At 27.2% G+C, this 21,976-nt stretch overlaps 1 protein-coding gene across 2 annotated transcripts in view; it reads left to right on the forward strand.

Annotated features, from left to right (window-relative positions):
- LOC112691265 (locomotion-related protein Hikaru genki) overlaps positions 1–21,976 on the forward strand; it is a 170,126-nt gene that overhangs the window by 91,395 nt on the left and 56,755 nt on the right. For both annotated transcript variants that reach the window (XM_025565423.1, XM_025565424.1), the window contains one exon: positions 6,429–6,578. In XM_025565423.1, coding sequence (XP_025421208.1) covers positions 6,429–6,578 — 150 coding nt within the window. The remainder of the gene's footprint in view (positions 1–6,428; positions 6,579–21,976) is intronic.

Here is a 21,976-nt window from a genome sequence, read left to right on the forward strand (position 1 = left end):
TGCAAGAATGAATTCATTGATTAAATATATATATATATATAATAAAATTATTTTCGACCAGTAGAAATAAAATGCAATAAGTATCATGAAATATTAAATTATTAGTATAAGAAAATTAATTTATTAAAACATTTAACAGTAGTAAAATAATATCTGATAATATAAAATAACAAAAAAACTTAAATCGAAAATGTCATATAATATTAAAAAAACATACGAGTACATAAGTTTTCAATAAATAATATACCAATAATATTATTGAAAATTAAATTATACTAATACTTTTGAATTCAAAAAATACAATAAATAAAACTATATAATATCAAAGAATAAAAAATAGTGAAAGTATGTGCAAAGTAATTAATGAATAATATAAATTTCATATACTTAAGAATAACAACAGTGGTTATAATTAAATACGAGTTGAAATAATAATAAGTAAACACAACAGATGTATGATGGAAAATATTTTCTCCTACTATTAATGATTCTTGCTTACAAATGCTTTAGCTAAAAAAAAAAAAAAATGTTAGGACTTCTTCATAAATATAATATAAAATATAAGTAGAAAATCAAATTTCAATTTATTTTTTGTTATACCTAACACAAGTGTAACATCAAAATAAAGTATAAGTATCACATTATTAATACAGTTTGTAATGATACTTTTCATTTTCAGAAAATTTATTTGTGATAAAATTTAAAAATGAGGAAATTTTCTAAGTTTTCTTATTTATCGTTTTTTTAAAACTTAATTATTATATTAGAAGAAAAATAAATATTATTTTAAAAATTTATTCAAAATAAATATCTGTATACAAATTAAAACTGACATAATACATAAAAAAAAATGTAATCTTTAAACTTAAAATGGCTCTAGTTCAAAATCAATATAGATTTTTTACCTCACACACGTAGAAGATAATGAGAACAAATGTAATTATAGGAATTCCTTTTATTAATTCTATTGAAATATTCAATCGAATACATTTTGTATATGAAATTGATTTTTATTAAAGAAATACCTAAATTAAAAATTATTTACAATATTTCATTACTAATAGTTTCCTAACAAACGACACAATAACTTATAGGAAAATTTATTAATTTCGAACTATTGTTTTAAACATCATCGGATTGTGGAAAATTTACTTTTCTTGATTTATAAGATCAAAAACAGAAACGTGTTGACGGTTCATACTTAGCCAACTCGTGGGATTACTATTTAGTGATAAATGGATTTTACAGCCTATAGGGATATACCATATATACAAGACACGAATAATAAGTGAAACAGCCCTAAACGAAAATACGATTACATTTGCATCTAGTTTTTAACCTAATAAAATTGATAACTTTATTTTTCTTCTTAATTTAAAATTCTTTAGTATATTGTTATCTACTAGCTTAAGATGAAATTATATATAACTGAAAATGAAGTTAAATTATCAAAAGTAACAAAAGTAACCACGGAACAAATAACCAACTAAAATTAAACATTAGATTAACGTTTTAACTATATTGAAATAGCTCCATGGTGGAGACTATATAAAAAAAATCTATAAAAGAGTAAGATCAATAGCAAGTATTGTTTTTGTATCGTTTTCCGTCACAATCAGTCTTATTAATAAATACTTGTATTTAAATAAAGAAACAAATAATTATCAAGTCATTAAATTATCAAATTAAACACTACCTTGGATATTCCTGTAGAATTTATCAAAATACGTTTATACATTTAATAACAATTGCTATTGAATAATTAAAAAGGACAAAACTCCTAGGTTGGGTGAGAATTCTCGATCGGCTGAAGTACAGGAATGAATAAATAATAGTAAAAACAATTCCTAGTGAAATAAATGGGGTAAATATATTTTTTTATTTTTTACTTTTCACAATTTCTATGCAATTATTAAGAAAACTATTAGGAATATCGTATAGTGTCAACTGAACAACATTTTATATTATAAATCTTTCACGATTTCGATGATTTAAGCAATCCAGTTAAAATTGTGCACATAGGATAAGATAAAAAAAATAATTTTCTAATTTTTAGAACAAATATTAAATATTACAATTAATAGATTTAAAAATTTTCAACTACAAAAACGAAGAGGATTTTCGTAATTTTTATCAACATTTTATATTCAAACTATCATATACAATTTTTTTTTTAATTCCATTAATTTGTCATTTTCTTACCAGTAATAAATATTTAAGAAAAACTGTATTTTATTTTTAATAATTTTTGTCAAACTAAAATTATTTTATCGACATTTCATGAAAAAAGCAAAGAAATGTGGAATTTTTAGAAATATGTCAATGTAACATTTTTAAGTTTGTACGATTGTAATTTTCTGAATTGAAACAAAAATTTAATTTAATTTAGTCGAAAATTAGTGAACCGTAAATATTGTTATTTTTTGTAGTTTATATCAATTATTTGAAAACATTGTTGAGAAATTTAAAAAATTGCTGTAGGTTTTAATAGAATAATAAATAACACACAATACTTGTCGGTATTGGATATTTATTTATTAAATATTAATTAAAGAAAATAATAAAAACTATTAGGCTAATAAACAATAACACATGGAACTACTTTAAATAAGTAATATATGGCGTAGCGTAGATAAGATGAAAAACAATTATTCGACCAGTATAAAGGCGATAATGCATTAGATTATTCTCAATAATTCTTACTCTAGTATTCTCACTCTAGTATGTTCTCATGATTATCGATCGTTGTTGGTAGTTGCTACAGTTTACCAAATTATTAACATTTATTATTTTATACTTCTATTATTACGATAATTGAAGCATTCCTTTTCAGTTTCCATTCCAGTTGTAAAAATCGCGTATACAGACACAAAAAACACACATCATGGTAAAACCAGTATATTTGTTGTTTCACTAATCAAAAAATCATTAACTATATAACTATATTTTGTTATCAAATTATAAAATATAAAAACATTCACATTTGTATATATTCGTATACATTATATATTTTACAATAAAATAAGTTCAAAGCATTTATTCGACAACATTTATAATTAATTTTTCACTATACATCTCACAGCAAACCTATATTAACTATATACAAAATCATATATGTGATATATTTATAAATAGTTTATGATGTAAGTTAATATAAAATTTTAATGTAACGGACACATGTGCAAAGTTCTATTAAATACATTGTTACCAGTTTCTATTTGTATAAGAAAGGTAGGATTAATTATCTCTAAGTTTAGTATCTTTTTAGCTATAAAAATTATGTTTTGTGTACATGAAAGATGTGAAAGACTGTAAGCATCTTAAAAATGTAAATACTATAATTTTTCTTACATGTTTATTTAATGATTATAAAAATTTAAAAAGTGTATTGTTATTTCTCAATTTAACTTGGATGTTCAAGAAATACAATATAATATTTTTCCTTATTTTGTATGTATTTTTAATTTAAAAAAACATTCTCGTCCGATTATAACACAAAATTTTCAAAGAACAAAATGTTTTTCTTAAAACTACCTTAAGTCAAGAGGATAATTATTTTAAATGGAATAATCAGATTATACTCACGAAATAATAGTATATTATCAAAAATAATATTCACTAGTACTCATTTACTCAAAATATAAAACACAAGTTATATTCCTCCACACAACGTGTATAACAATTTTAATTATTTCGTTAATAATAATTGAATTCCATAGAGAATCATCATTATGTGTAAGATAGAAACTATAGTCTTGTAAATTATTATCTTTTATTTCTACTATTATATAATTTGTGTTTAAAAGAAATAATTAACCAATATGACCCGTAGGAAGCATATTTCAAATAATACAAATTTAACACGGAATCGTGCATTTTTTCATATTTTTCTCATTATCCTCTCCCACGTGGCCATTTAAATCCTCATAGAATGTTATAAACCATACCAACCAGCCATTTATTTCGATCCTACGTATCATTCGTTCATTTTTTTCCGAGAATTCTACTCAACACGTCGTATCACGTTCCACTTGAAATCCTTATGCACCTTCTATTACAATATGAATCGTTTATTCTGCACAGTGAATCTCACCAATAATGTCTTATTTATTTTTCCTGCATCCTTAATATTTATTTTTATACGCTCATTTACCACAACGTACTATATTCATATTCATATGTATTCTACTTTTCGAATCGTACATAGCGTATAAATTATTTTTTATTTCTCGCAAGCGTGACAATGTATTATACTTTTTAGAGTTCAATCTGAATCATGCCAAACCATAAAATACTAAATATTAGTGTAGTACCTTAAATCTGCATTTATGTGTTTTTTAATTTAATTTAATTATATAATAAATATGCATTCTAAACTTGAGTAATATTCGGAGTAAAATTTTCCGAATACTATATTCAAAATATATAGTATTTTGAATACTATTGAAATAATTTTTTTTTAGTATTTAACACACTATTTTCAATACTTTTTTCCATTTAATCTAATTTTTTAAATAATATCAACATTTTTACGTAATATTAATTGCACTGGTATATAAAAAGGTGCACAATAATTTATGATTATATAATATTAAATTATTGAGTTTCCTACTACTTTTAATGTAAAATTATGGATTTTTCCCAATTTTATAGCAATAGTAAACAATCCAACAACAAATATAAGATACTTAAACCAATAAAATAAATATGTTGGCACATCTAGAAAAAAAACTGAAAAAAACTTGGATAACTCTTATAGTATTTAAAATAATGTTTTCAGAATACAGTTTTTATAGAATATTTAAATATATATTCTACTATTTTTACTATTTTTCATAAATATATTAGTGATTGTTCTTGATACTTTTAAAAAGTGTTTGACCCAAATCTATAATCTTTTCTCTCATACATAAAATATATTTCTTATATTTATAAAATACATCCATCCAAGTTTAAGTATTGGTATATTGAGTATACATTTGATGACTAGATTGTATTATCAATTATCCATGTGATGCTATAACGAGCTTGATATTTTAATAATAATAAACATCCAATTTTAACGTAATACATAACTTTAATTACAGAAATTCGGCAAACTAATTTTAATTCATTTTGTTTTACCAGTATATTATTGTTTGGCTAGCGATCAAACGAAACTTTTAATTGAATATTCATCAAAGAAATGTCACTGAAAAAGTACGCTTAACCAATATATTTTTCACTTTTGCGGGAAATTGAAAGGAACTATCTTCGGTATAAAAATAAAAATATAGTTAAATGACAATATTTCATTTATATATTGATTAAAATATTATAAATAATTTTGAAACAATTTTAAATTTTCAGTTTAATATGTCCAACGTATATCATTATTGGTATCTAAAATACTTGAGAACATATTAGTAACCTATTTTATAAAGTTGAAGTAAATATACAAATATTATGTCATTTAGCAAACATAAAAAATGTTATCACATTTCATTTGAATATAAATATAATTTTCGATATTAATTTTCTTAGCTATATTTACAATTATACAAATTAAAAATTATACGTGAAACACAGAAATACCAAAACACATACTATCCAAAATAAAATGTACAAGTATTTCATCCATAGAAAATTTTGTTATGTCATAAGAGTATTGTAAAACATAAATTTATATCTGAAAAAAATAATAATTAAATATATTTAAAAATAAATGTAAATTACTTTCTCACATAAATTTGAAAAATTATTATGAATGATATTATAGACTTATAGACAGTGAAATAACTAATATATATCAAATAAATAATATTATTATTGTAATAAAACAATTTGTCAATAAATATTATAAAAAATTGAATAACAAATAATTAATTTGTTAATATGTTCCTCGTTTAATTTTAAATTTTCATTATTTCTTTATTTATTATCTTCCCTTTTAATTACGATATTTATGAAAAATTGGTATAAAAGTCATACTAATTCATTCTTTTGAAATAGTATACGAGTAAATAAGATCTATGTGTGATTGTTCGTTTATAAAACAAAATGATTCAACATTTATTCTAATTTTTTACTACTATAGTCATCGTTGTTTATTAACAATTTAATTTAGTTTACATTAATTTTGTATAAAATACTGTTAATTGAGATTAATTTTAAATGCTTGATAAAAAATCAGAATTTTAAAAAAATAATCTCAAATTAAAAATGTGTGTAAATGGAAATTATAAAACGAATTTAATTAAAAACCGGACATTGAAACATATTACATTCAGATGATCAGTTAGGATAACTATAAGCAATTTTATTTATTTTTAAATGTATATTTGTGAAAATTATTTAAAAACCAATACATCTTTGAATCTAATAACTCAGAGAATAAACTTTAAAATCTGATTAAAGAGTTGATATTTACTTTTAATATGTTTCAATAGATGTTCACTGTAAACCAGTTCCTAGCATGGATCTTAACCCACATCTCAACTACAGAGCAAGTGGTCACCGGCTAGGGCAAACTACGTATTTCAACTGTCCACCAGGATTTTTTCTTAAAGGTCCTGCAAATATCACATGTCTTCCATCAGGTCAGTAAATATTAAATTAATGAACACATTTTTTAAATAAAGTATTAAAATATACGCAGCAAATCGCGCACCAGAATAATTATTAAACAATTTTTATTTATTGTTAAATTATCGATTATATAATGATATAACTCTTCGATAATTGGTTTATTTAGCACATTTAATTAAAATATTTAAAATCGTACTTATATACCTACTTCAAAATGATTTCGTTGCAACTTTTAATAGGGATTATTAAAATTAATCAGGGATAATTTAAACCAATTGTTTTGCGCTTATATAGTTTAAATGTGCACGCGTGTATTACTGCTTTATGCTTCTAAACTTTTCAATGAGTTTCAATTTTAGTTCCACTTAGTAAAATATCAAAATAATAACATTTCACCAACAATAAAGTTATTATATGTATATATCACATATATTCGTATTTTATAAAAGAGTACACAATTTGAATCCTAATCCTGTTTTTTTTTCCTATAAAGTTACTCATTCCGAATGAAGTTCTCTGATTTTAATTTCTTGAAAATTTTTAATTTAAAACTTAATAAATATTAAATACTTGAAAAACTAAACCAACTTTATGAACTATTTACCAAGATCTTATTATGATGCATTCAATTATGTACTCTTGGGACTCAAAATATTTCTATATACATATTTCAAATCTATTTGATTATGTGTTATTATTTAATATCGTAATTCATTGAGTGACATATAATTTAAGGTCAACCAAAAAAGATACAAGATTAATTAAAAAAAGTAAATATATTCTTCAATAATTTGATTTATACCACTGTCGCATAATAAGTTTATGTAATAAAATTGCTCCAAATCAAGTAATTTTCAAGCCATTATAATCTTATATATTTATAACTTGAAGTGAAAAGGGTCTTCATAACCTATGAATATCGTATACTTCCATCGTGCTACTATGTTTTGGATTAATTAGTTTTGTTGTTACTGAAGTTCTGAAAGTTCACCGTGGTAATGCCATATTATCGAAACGTTGATCCCTTATTCAGAATTTAGGGTGCGTAAAAAAAATGGATATTCATAAGAGTTTTGAAATATTTTAAATGTGGTTTCGATTGTAAAATAAGAAAAGTTTCGAATTGAGTTACAAGATTAATATGATTATAAAACGCTATTCATAATGGCCAAGATTATGCGATTTGAATACGTTAAAGTATTCGTTCTTTTTTTTTAAAAAAAAAAAAAAGAAACATTAAATTTGATACAAATGTACTTAATTTAAACAGATTATAACACAATATTTAATGTATTTGCTCAAATCAGATATTGCATATAAATTAAAGTTTTGATAATATGGTTGCACATCATCTTCAAATAATATTCATCTTATATTATTGTCTCTCAGAATTCTAATAGTTGTCAATTTTCACTTGTTTATTTTAATTTTATTAATTTCAATAATAACAATAATTATTTATTAATATTGCAATTACTTACATTTTTGTCATGGTACCACATATAAAAGAGTACAGTTTATTTCAGATATACATCATCATGTACTAAATTTTAATTTTTAACATAATACTTTGAATATTATAAACAAATGAACGACTTAATTTTATTTTCATAAAAGATAATTCAAAGTATTTTGTAATAGATTTACTAAATTATTTAAATTTTTTAAATAAATTTTAAGTATTTAAATTTTCAAAATGTAAAAAGATATTTTTGAGTATTTTGCATAGTTTTCTGATTTTTAATACAATGTATTTAAAAATGTAATTTACTATGTCTTAATATTTTTTGACCAACAGACAAAAATCGAAAAAAACAAATTATGATACTCTTCATTAATAATGTTTTATTTCAGTTAAAAAAATGACATTATTTATACCTTTATATTAATCTATATTATAGTTAATTAAAAATTACTAAATAATATCCAATCGTTAAACTTAAGTTATAAAATTACAAAAACAAAATTGATATGAACCATTAAAACGTATAATTAATTATGTTTTACATATAAGACTGTATTTTAAAAGTAGAACATTTCATAACATTTTAATCGTTATTCGTGAAGTATTTTAATTCAAGAATAAACGTTTCAACAAAATATAAAAATACTCGTTATTACGATGAACCTTATTTTATATTTATTTTTTAACCACAGAACATTAACCCTAGTTAAATGAGATTATTTATACAAAACGAGCCTCACGCCGTAAAAATTATAGTGAAATTGTATTTTCACAATTATTAATAGTCAGTGATTAGCAGTTTTAGAAACTCCAGGGGAACAAAAAATAAAAAATATACCCTTTTCCCCAACTATAATGGTCAGTAATTAAACTAGGGGACTTCCGTGGATTAAACGTGGATCCAAAAATCTGGGAGAATGGGGGGAAAAAATTAAGAAGCAAAAAATCGTTACAAATTAAATTAGATTTTATATTCTTCGCAGCATCAATTGTTAATGTGAATTGTTAGACAATGTATTCCGTCGAATCTGATATGCTATGGAGACTACAAGTTCTCGGTACTACAGTTCAATATGGTTTAATTAATACAATGAATCTGCCTCGGGATCTTGTAATTTAATAGTATAATAGCAGGAGACCAAAATACATTTTACGCTTGTAGAGTTATGCACTCAATTTTACTTAAAAAGGATTAGGCTTAAAACAAATCAAAAACAAAATTGGGTTTTTTTCTTTGTTGCACATTTCTCTTCGTAAATAAGAAAAAAGTTTATTTTTTTAATTATTATTTAAATTTTTTGACCATCGAAATAATACTTGTATAAATAATAATAATATTTATAAAAGTAATATTTTATACGTATATTATAGCATGAATAAATAATATAAAATAATCTTTGTTACCTATACGCTATGGTGCTACATCATGGACATAGAATAAATTAAATTATATGTTAAAAATATATTATGAAAACTTTGAAAGTGCGAATTTGAATTTACAATTTTTTTCTTTTTATGTATTTATACTTCAAAGTTATTAAATTCGAACTGCGTATAACGAACCTTCAAGCTTATCCGAACAGTTTAGTTTAATATGTCCCACTCGACAAAATGATTATACCGGGTCCTCGAGGGAAACTCAATCTTCTAGACACAGTGTATAGTGATTTCATGTCGAATACATTTTTTATTAACGTTTATCTTCAATATTTCGATGGTGATACAAGACGATGGTCGTAAAATATTACGTGTTCTATGTCGTCGTAAACGCCAAAACTAGTAATGATAAACAATTGTACGACGTAACGGTGAAGACGATAGGTTTTCGGTTTTGCGTTCCCAACAGTTGTTCACAGGATCGGTTGAGAAATGTTTGAAATGAACTTGAGACATGCCCGTCGCATGCGCCGGAAACTTTTCGAAACAATAAGTTTTGGTACCCTAAGTTCGACAAACGCGCGCACACGCAAATTCACCCCGTACACACACGCCCGAGAGACCTACACACGTACGCGGTCGACCACGACTCGCAGACCGGCGCGCAGGACTCGCGTGTCCGGATTTCATCAATTTTAATACTTCTCCAGCTTCTGCTCCCCCCCACCCCCATCCAATAATGATCTCAGCAGTGACGTGAGCACCCTTTCGGGCTCTGGGGACGTAAATAAAATTAATACTCATCTCTTTTCCACGCGCATTAACGTTTTATTGATGATTCGGTCCCGCTGGTCGCCGCATCCATTACTGACAAACGAACGTTAACTATATTTATTTTTTTTCTTTCCTTCGAACGCGCACGAACGTCCCTACCCATCTCCTCCACTTGAATTCCCACGAATCATGAGTTTTGCATTTCTAATCGGTGTGTAGTAGACGACACGAGCCGGCTGCTATTTGGAGATTGACTCGTGGCTTTCAGGAACGATCGTTATTGTTTTCATTTCGCTTTTGTACGTCGACTACCGTCGTCGGGCCCTTTACAATCAATCGAGACAATTGTATAGTCATCGTTCTTCGTTGATCATGTCCATGTCGTCGTGAAATCCCGTGAAAATCAATATCAAGCTACAAACCGCGAAGTTGTTGAAAGCGAAGTCGAATCGAGTTTTGGTGTTTAGTAAAAATAGTAAAATTCGACTCTTTGATTATGATAATATGTAACGCATATTTGTTACTGTATGACTGAGTACCATCCAATAATTGTATGAATAATTTGTCGGACTGTACGATAGATAATGATCGTATAACACAAAAAGGCAATGTTTATTATTAGTGGTGATTTATTTTTTCTTTTCTTAATAATAAGAATATACCCTACAAGCAACTAATATAATAAAAAAAAGGTGAGAGAAGAAGCTGTCCAATGATTGAACTTCTTTTTGCTTATACATATATACAGTGATCGAATTGGGGGGGGGGGGGGGCGGGGGGGCGAAGCTCCTCTATTTTTTTTTTTTTTGCATACCCCAACTATATTTTTTCACCGGAACGGGGGGACGCCACGTTTATCCTAATTGAAGTCCAAAGTAATTTTTATGTGAATTTCAATTTACGTCAATTGGAAAATTAATTTTACGATTTATAATATCAAAACTATTTTTATAATTAAAGATTATATGGTGGTTATGATAAGGGACAATGTCATAATTTCTGGAAAAATATAAATAGTAATGTCTGTGAATTCGGTGTATTATACTTTATACATTGTACGGTTTGTTATTAATATTGGCGATCGACGATATCGTCATTTCGGAAAAAAATAAATGCCCTCATCACGACCTTAGACTTATTTTCTAAGACCGTGGCCCGCACTAAAAAGGAAAAATAGATAAAAATAAAAACCAAATATATGATTATATCATTCGATTCATGAGACTGCCTAATCGCCTATAATTACCTTTGTTAGTTATTATTTTATTTTTATTTTCTATTGTAACATATAGGATGTTGGTATTGCTATCAAAATATATTATATTTGGAATTTAAATATTTATTTAGTTGAAAAGTGATATTCAAAATATATTTAAGGTTGGAAGTGGAAGGAAAAGGGAGGAAGTCCCCTACGGGTCTGTGTCAAATAATTGCGCACGTGAAACGCAGTTTTCAAATCGTTGGACTGAGCTCCTCTACTTAATTTTTCTCAATTCGTGCACTGTATTTATATATATATATATATATATATATATATAGATATCTATCTATCTTATTTATAAAATTCTCTGGTCACAGTGTTTGTTATTGAACTCCTCCAAAAGGACTTGACCGATTTTCATGAAATTTTTTGTGTATATTTTGTAAGTTTGTGAATATCTCCTAAACTATTTTGAAATTCCTAGGTGTAGAGGGTAATCAACTCCAAAGTATAAATTGTATACCTATAATATAGGCGGAGTTATTGATTTAATATCCATAGCAACTGCAAGTTGTAAATATCACACATTCTTATTGTAATGAGTAATAATATTGCTTTTAAATAAATAAAGTGGTAAAAAAAAAAAAAGTTCAATGTGAACAATGCCATCAAGACGCGAAGAGGCCAATTTGAACTCTCGAACAAATGCAGTTACAAACTTGAAAAATAGAAGAAAGTAAAGAACAAACGAACAAATCCAATCCGATAATACAAATGTGCATGTGAGTATGACTAAAAGACAAGAATGCTTCTCGATTGAATAACAACGACGTATCTTTGGTTTCCCAATTTATGGACGAGATCCAACAGTTATATATTTAGCAGTCCATATTAAAAACGGGCAGCGCGTGTTTTTCATAAATAAAACAGCATTTGATCGTGCTATAAAGTCACAAAAAACTACACTTAGTGAATTTTTCAAATTGTGTAATCACGCAAATTCTTTGGTGCCTTTGCACTAAAATTTCTTTATTCCGAAGTAAAATGCTATTTCACATGCTATTTCATGCTATTTTGCTCAACCGAAAAAATGGATACATCGTAAGCAAGGAATATAAGTTGATGTGTGCCTAGATTTATTAAAATCAAACACTTTGAACCGAGTATAAGCAGTCAATCCAAGGCACACTGAGTGCTTCTATCTGCGACTGTTAATGTCACCAGCCCAATGTCATTTCAAGATATATGCAAAGTGAATGGACAACAGTATTCGACGTTTAAAGATGCATGCCTGTAAAGTAAAAAAATAAATGGCTGGTGTTTTTAATTCTTATAGGCAGTCGTCGTCCACAGGGCTTCATTAATATTTCAATCACCATCCCATCCTACTTACAATTATACAACAATTATATAACATACTAATAAATTAGTTATTTTTTATAAATATATAATATATTATACTATAATTAATATAAATATATGGTGAAATAACGTTTGCTGGGTCAGATAGTATCGATATATATATTTATGGCTTCGTCCAAATTGCGTGTCAAAAAACCAAGCTCTTTTAGTCAACAATCGAATTGCGTGTACAGTTTTTTTTGTGACAGAATGAAGTTGCGTGCGAGAATTTTTCGGAATATGCCCGAATCGCGTGCGTAAAAGTTTAAGCAGACAATCGGTTTTCGACAACCTTCACGTATGCCGTAAAAGTATTATATTTAATATAACCAAATAATCAACAATTAAATGATTCTTGTAATTATTTTGAAAAAAAAAAATTATATTTATTATTTATTTATATAAATAAATTATAATTTACAAAATTGTACATTTCCGCCATCAATACGGGCCGAGTTTTCGAACAGGTTAATGAGTAATACAAATGCTTCTAAATCGTTTCATTCAAGGCTTAATAAAATGTTCTATTCCTCATATCCAAATATTTTCCAGTTTTTAGAAGTTTTGAAAAATGTACAACTATAACTGACATTTATGTCAAAACGCGTAGCTCAAATCTAACACAAAAATTACGTAAGGCAGTAGAAATAGAAGATTATATCAGTGATGCGTCGGTATAATGATAAAATTATAATACGTTTGGAGTTCAAAAAAAAAAAAAAGCTTAAAAAAACTTTCCAGTATATATAATTTATTTATACAATAATTTTCGTAATTTTTATTTTTTAATTTACTTTTTGTCTTTTTGTATATTTAGTAAATTTGTAATTTTTTTTTTACTTCATTCTTTACACTTGATATGTACTATTATAGCTCACGATATTTTTTGTATATTTTTTTTCTTATGAATACAATTTATTAAAAAAATCTGTGCACGCAACTCAGCTATCACGAAAAAATCAATTAAACTTCATTACGAAAAAACTCCGCACACAATTCGGAAACACCGATATTTATATATATGTATATATATATATATATATATATATATATATATATATATATATATATACATACATACATACATACATACATACTTTTTTTCATTATTATTAGACAATTTTTTTTTTTTTTTATTTTATGATTGACTATTACCATTAATCATTAAGAACTCTGCATCAACTGTTTAGACACCGTGATAGGTTTCCCGGAACCGTGTGAGTAGCTATGGCATGATAAGGAAGATTTTTGAATAATTGCTTGTAATACGTTCTAGTATCTTCATAAATAGTGTTAATTTCTAAGTCTGAATGTGGTGCGATCAATAAAGAAAAAACTATCATCTGTGTTGATGTAGAAAGTAATTCATTGCCAAACCTCATCGATAAGAATAATTTACTGAATTGCAATATGCATGTGCACATACGTGCTTACATTATTCGAATATAATTATGATAGTAATTGTATATTTTAACAAAAGTTACACAGGTATTGGACATTTTGTGAATGTGATAAACGGATCGTTTGATGACTCGTAATTGGAAACAGTTACGGTTTGCGAGTGAATCACGCACGCTTGCGTGCAAAGTACGACCGTGTGGATCATCCAAGTCATCGTAAGAACAAGATCGTTCTACACGGACCTTGTGATACTCGATAAATCTAACCACATGGCATAATATTCGTAGTATATGCTTACACGGTGGTTATAATACAGCGGCGCGTCTCCGTCGAAAACCTACCCAGCAAACGAGCGTTTCTTGAAGGGTTGGTGCGCACGCGAACGAACTCCCCCGGTCATAAGGCAAACGTCGTGCTGTAAAGAACGGTCATCGCCGCGTTATGCAAATCTCTATAGGGCACTTAAGGTCTGACGTAGTACACCACCGGCGTATCATATACATGCTCTCGAATCGTTTTAATTACAAACTGCTTGTTTTTTTTTTTTAATTTTTTTTTTCTTTTTTAATCAAGTTAAGTGTATAACTCTCGACTGTTGACGATTCACAATTAACTATTTGGGTTTCTCTTTTAAATATATAATTACATTTTACGTGAATGAAAAATGGGCTCATGGGTTTTTACGGCAACGCGCCAATACGCACAGTACATACGCTTATTACAACATAATCGTCCTGTAGATAAAAACATTTACTTTTCTATTTCTAACCCTTTCCCCAAAGCGTACTCCGAGTATAAAAAATATTTTTTTATTCAAAATGTAAATTTGGTCGTTTTTCTACCTTTTTTTTTTTTTTTACACCATACTCCATCAGCCGTGTAACGTATATGTACAAAAATATATTAATCACAAAACGAGTAAACCCACATTTTAGTCATATATATAAAAACAAACAATCTCGTATGGTCCATAAATTATTTTTAAACGGTGTTTTAACATATTTTACTTCATAACAAACCGTTCGATCATTTCATCACCGTCATGCTAGCACATGTATTTTGTTCAAAATCGATATTGATTTTTCGTCAACATTGAAGTACATACCGTTAATGTTTTTCATCGATGCATTCGGGTCACATCTAACGCGTTCTTAAGAATATTATACACTCGTACATTACCGGAACACTTTCGCATAGACTCGCTACGCGATCACGGGGAATGCAACCCGAGTAAGTAAATTGAAATGTAATAAACGACCGGCGGAAAAGCGACCTCCGGCCACGCAGCACAAGTGGTTGATTTCGAACGTTTGTTATTGTATAGAAAACAGTACCGTCGGCGACCGGGTCTCTATAAATAACATCGGCAATTATGCGAGATCTTTGCATAATTACAATTGAACGCAACCGTTACGACGGGATATTGGGTGCGCTATAAGGGATGTGTATATACATGTATACCCGTATATTAAATAACCGGAACGGCTGCCGTTGAACAACAGGGTTAGCGGGGAAGGGTGTCGGTATGGAACGGGGGGTATGCTGAGCATTCGCCAAGGTACGATTCGCGGGGCGTGGAGACCGGGATTTTCGGTGCGGTCGGAGAGGAAGGGGTTAACTTCAAGGGGCACGTAGTGTATACAATAACACTTTAAGATAGCCGTTAATATTTATCGGTTCGGAACGGAATCGATTCCCGGTCCGGCCGAAGAAGCACCGCCGCGTAACATTTAAACAGCACGCGGCTGCGGTGTAACTGTGCGAGAGAACAACACGTGTGGCGGGCACGACGTGCGTGCAAAGTTTATACTGCCCCCGTTGCGCGCACAAACGGATCGGCGGTTTATCGGAAACGATGATAAAACGCCAATGCCGGTTAGGAGACGCGAACGGTTCGGGGCTGTGCCACGCGTGTTGCTGTTATCGTCACGCCAACCGTGCGCCGTAAACGCTGTTTCGCGTGACTGCGTTTCGAGTTCGGAATTCTGATTCCGTTAACAGCGCGACGTGTGCTCTCTGCACCGGGCGTCGTGATCGTCGGTAATTTTTTGTACAATACCCGATGCAGCATGATTCGGACGGTTCGCTGGAAACCGAAACCGACCCCCGACTGACTCCGGGATCTCGTGACACTTGTGAACAAATTAAACGCTGCAGTATTTAAACAGTGTTCCGCAAAGCAATCATCTTCCATAACGTATACGATGAACTATTTACATGATCCTATTAAAATTGAAATAGATAAAAATTTGTGATTGGTTTTTTTTTTTTTAAGTGAAACTTCTATACGCGCACTGGAAGTAAATTTTCAAAGTCGCGACACACAGGAATGCAACAAAAATTCGTCACGTTTTATACTAATACACTCGAAAAATCGATTTGCCCAGGGCATCCGAAAATCTAAGTCCGGCCCTGTTTCCCTCCCTTTATAAATCTTCTAATTTTGATTTCTAAATAATTCTCTGCAAAGACAAATAATAAAAATGAAACTTCTACGACAGTAACTGTAGATTGTACATTAATAGTTTTATATCACCATGACTGTTGTCGAGAAAGTTTCACTTCTGTGACCTGTGCCTGTACAGAATTGTTTTTTATTTTTTTGTTCATATGCTCTTGGTTTTTAGGTTTATGTTTAGATTCTTCATGGTTAGGAAGTTTGTGCTCCGAATTCATTGTAGGTCCAATCTTTAAACCGTTTCTTCACCGCGTGGTTGTTATAAATGCTATCATTGAGTATAATTTGTTATGTTAACTTATACGTATTTCGATAATATTACTTTTTTTATACGTCCTTTATAAAATCGACATGCGATTTCACAAGTCTAAAGATGTTCTATTTCTGGAATTCGTCTTTAAGACTGCTGGATAATTTTTTCGTTTTTGTTCTTGTGTTACTGTTTATTATCTATAACTTGAGTATATCCTACTTTCCATTTTATCTCTCCGATTTTCTTTTCTTTAACCACATGTAGTTTTTATGTAGTTTTTTTTTTGTAGTTTTTAATGAAACTACAAATATTTTGGTTGAGTATCTTTTTATATTCTATGTCGATGAATTGGTTGTGAGCTCAATACGTCCGAGTAGTGTTCCTTTTTTGTTAGTCTTATGATCATTGTATATCCTTGAAATTGTAGAATAGTGAGGTAGTTTCCATGGTTTTCTTTATTTTAGTTTTCTTGTTGCATTTTTTATTCCGTTGTTCATTTATTTACTATTTTATACGTGTATGTACACTATTTTCTTTAATGGATTACTTGTTATCACTTCTTGCGAGTTTCAATACTTCATGGTAATACATTTCACATTATCCCCAAAATCTTTCGAGTTTATCGTTTAAGAAAAAATTTCTTTAATCAATTAATTTTAAAAATTACTTAAATATATGTATATAATAAATTAAAATTTCAAATCAAACTGTTTAAATACAAAATTATATTCTAAAGGTGTATATGAAATAAGATGTAGAATACATTTATAAAAACAGCGGTTTTGTTGGACATAATAGTCAAATAAATGCGTAGATATAGTCAAACGATAAAATAGATTAAAACCTGGTTTGGGACTTTAGAACTCTTTCTGGACTCGTTTTTTAACTTAAAAACTATATTTATGTACATAAGTTATAATAAAATATTATTGTTATATTGAAAAATACCGTATCATGCTATAAAAAGAAAAACATTCTGTAATTATTGTTTTAATATGCAAAAGGGTGATTTATGTCCAATATTTTTATGCAAATTTAGGATACGTCATGTTTGAACTCACAATTATAAATATTATTAAAAATGTATTATATTTTAAATATACAAAAATAAATAAATGTTTTATAGTACATCTATGTATATATAATATGGATGTTAAAGTTTTTTCCGTATATACTTAAATGGACAGTTCCTGTTTATGTTATTTTCTTTTGACCAATATATATATAAATATATTTTAAAAAAATTAAAGAATATTTTACTAAAAACTACAAAAACATACAATTAAATAGATAATGATACAAAATTAAATGATTAATACCTGATGATATCTATCTTGTATATTGTTATCAGATTATTAGCGTAACTAATCGTAATATATATTTTGTTAATGTTATTTTAAAAATGCTTATTTGCAATTAATCTAAATATTAGCAATCTACTTGATGCATATATATATACCTGTAAATAAATACATGAATGTATAAAACTTGTCTACTTTTGTAACCCACATTATACTCCAAATGATTGAAATTAACGTCATCATACAATAATGTTCGATAAATCCCAATGATGAGAAATAAGGTCATCATGTATTGAAGTATTTAAAATTGTTTACATCTCATCTGAAACGTTGATATCGACATAAAAATTGTCTATAGATGCGTATAATACATCTTGCGATGTACACACTACATGTCGGAAAAGAGTAGGATGGCGATAAAATTACTGAGATTAAAGGACGTACTGACTAAAAAAAATGTACGATGTATTGTTAAAAAATATTGTGAACGGTCACTATGAATTTTGTTAGCGAAAGACTTGGTCCAATAAATGGGTATATATATAGTACACGCCCTTCATATATATGAGGAATGATATAGTCCGCCAACACTGCAATGGATGAATAATGATTTTTTGATACGGGTTACTTTTGAAATAAGATATTATCATATAAAAAAGTATGAAAAATGTACAATTCTTTTTTGCATCTAAGCGCAGCTATAGTCACTACACCAATATAATTTCATATTATCAACAAGTAATACAATTTTGTTTTTTATTGTCGGTTTCACGTTAATCGTCCACGGTCATTATTTTTATCTTCCAAGTTCGGATTTTTGTATTGTCTTGTTCAATTACACTATAAAGTGTAATAATTTTATACGTAACTGTCAAACGAATATAATATTACTATGCAATTATAATGGGCTTAATTTAATAAATATTTTTATTCTTTTTTTTTTTTGTCCTCTCCGTATTGTTTTCATTATAATTAAGTTGACTATTTCCAATTATGTTATTAATGAAAAAGTTTCATAGCTATCTTGGATTGCTTTTACACGCATTACTTCAACCTAGATGTGAAATTTTTAATTTTTCAAATTTAATTTTTTATTATTTTATTGTACTTTAACTTATTTTATTTTTTGTTGCTTCAAACTATCTTTTGTCATTATTGTAAAAATATTGTTAAATAAAAAATAAAAAAGAGTATACTCCAGTGGCGTACCTGGGGGAGGGGGAGGGTTATCCCCGAGAAGTTTTTTGATGCCACAATGCAAATTAATTGTTCAGCTTAAATAATATCAATTATAAATATTTTTAATCGTCACTGATTATAATCGTGTTTGATATCACTTATCAATGTAATATGAAATATCAATATTCGACTGAATTGGGATTAGGAGTGATGGTCACTTATAGCCACTATTTTATAATGTGGTTATCATTGATATTAAGTGATCAACATGAGTTTTAAATATTTAGTAATAATTTATAATAAAGTTTCAGATTATATTATAACCATAAAAAAAATTGTGCAATTAATTTATGCCCCCCCCCCCAAATATGTTTCACAAGTACGCCACTGGTATACTCGTATTATATATATATATTAGTTAGGTTCTGTATCTTAACCATATATAAATAAACATATAACAAAACAATTAAATAAAACCTAACCCCATGGCACAAAATTATTTAAATATATTTTAAGTTTTTAATTTTAATCAAATACTTGTTATTTTAGAAACAAAGACTGTAATATTTTTTGTAACAGTATAATTTTTATGTTTATTTAAAGTACGGTGCAGAATAATGTTTGTTATTAAATGATCGTATAATTTGTGAGCTTGTGAATTTGTAAGTTGTATAAAAGTATACAATTTTTAAATATATCACACGAAATTCACTAACTTACATTAACTAAGGTAACGATTTTGATGTAAATTAAAAATTAAAAAACATAAAAATTTAGAAGTTTAATATTATACTACCCTATGGTATTTTAAATAACTTCGTTGAAGTATTAAATATTTATATTTGTAATGACAAGATCTGATACAAATGTGAGTAGTTATAATGCGAATAACTATTTTCAAGTTCTAAAACATACACAAGAAAGTAACTCACATGTTATGATGCATTTGTATTTAAATCTTAAATACATTTCAACTTTATAAATAAGTGTGTTTTTTCATAAAATAATAATAATTTAACCACTATATTTACACGTAATTAAAAAAAATGTATAATACACAAATTTAACAAATTCTATATCTACAAAAAGTAGTTTTCTGTAACGTTCGATTCAATTTGGCAGGAAAAAAAGTTATTGTTATTGAAGATATTGAAGAATAATAATAAGTAACTATTTTAAGAAAATCTCATCTGTCTAAGGGTGAAAAAAACCAGTTCTAATACCCAGAATTATTTGCCACGTTCAAGTTGGAAAATCTCTTGTTACAGCAATTTTTATTTGCAATGATGCATAAAGCAAGACAAGAATATTCCCATATTTAAATTATATATTATTAGAATACATATATTACACTCTTTAATAGTATTCAGATTTTTACTATACTAATTTATATGGTAAAAAATTAATTAAACTCTTAGTATCATTAAAATTCAAATTATTAAAATATGGTTGAAACTTACAAGTTAAATACAGTATTATAATAATAACTGAATTAATATATAATAAATATCTCAAAAGAATTTGTACCAAAAGATAAATTATTCAAATTTATAAAAATTAGTTAAAACTAAAAATTTTAACATTTTGTTCAAATCTAATTTTTTGTATTTGTATTGAAAAATACTTAATAACTATAACATTTTAATTATTTAACACTTTAGAATTTTAAATTAGTATGAAAAACTTTTAAAATAAACTTTTTCTTCGAAATTATTTCTTATATATGTATGAGATCAAAGGAATTTTTTTTTTCTTGTAGTTTTATACCAATAAAATAATGATCTTTTAAAAACAAGAATATCATATTTATGGAAATAAACGTTTGCACGTAACTAATAGAAAATTTGAACTTAATTAACCTACCATTATTTGTTTGCAGTTTTCAAATAAAGACGAATAAAAAATTGTATATTAGTTGAAAAATTAGTTGTATTCGCTGTAGTTATCATAATTAAATTTTAATTTTTCTAAGTTTATTTGGCATAGACAGGGATGGAGTGGCCGGTTTGGAATTGGGAAATTTCCAGATAGCCTGGACCATATTATGGTCTTGTGGCCTGGTCATTTTATATTAGATTTTATTTACAAAATTAGTAAGTGCGTCAACAATATTTATGTATTAAAACTTTGAAACTATCGTACTTGGTAAATTATTAATACAATTGTGTTACATTGTAATAGTTCCGTATGAATATGATAAAGTACAGGCTATCAGATATAAAATTACAAAATATTACTTAAATATAGATATCAAATAAAATCAAAATCGGCTCGTCAATTGGTTATTTTTATAATTAAACATCCAAATAATGAGAAGTGTATCTCAACTCTAGAATACAATCCGGCAGAACTAATTACTGAAAAATTATAAATTACTGATTAGACGCCTGTTAAAACCTGAAAGTTATATACCTTTAGAATGGCGATGAATATAACAATACATCAATATATAATTGCTTTAATCGAATAATATATAATATTACATCTAAATAATACAACATTTTATAATATTAGTCCCATTGGTTATTGTTATTTTTATAAATAATATATGTAATAAACTTAAACACATTTTTGCATACAGATGTGTTGTGGTTAAGAC

Source organism: Sipha flava, unplaced genomic scaffold (assembly GCF_003268045.1).
Source record: "Sipha flava isolate LNK unplaced genomic scaffold, YSA_version1 587_pilon_pilon, whole genome shotgun sequence".
NCBI classification, from domain to species: domain Eukaryota; kingdom Metazoa; phylum Arthropoda; class Insecta; order Hemiptera; family Aphididae; genus Sipha; species Sipha flava.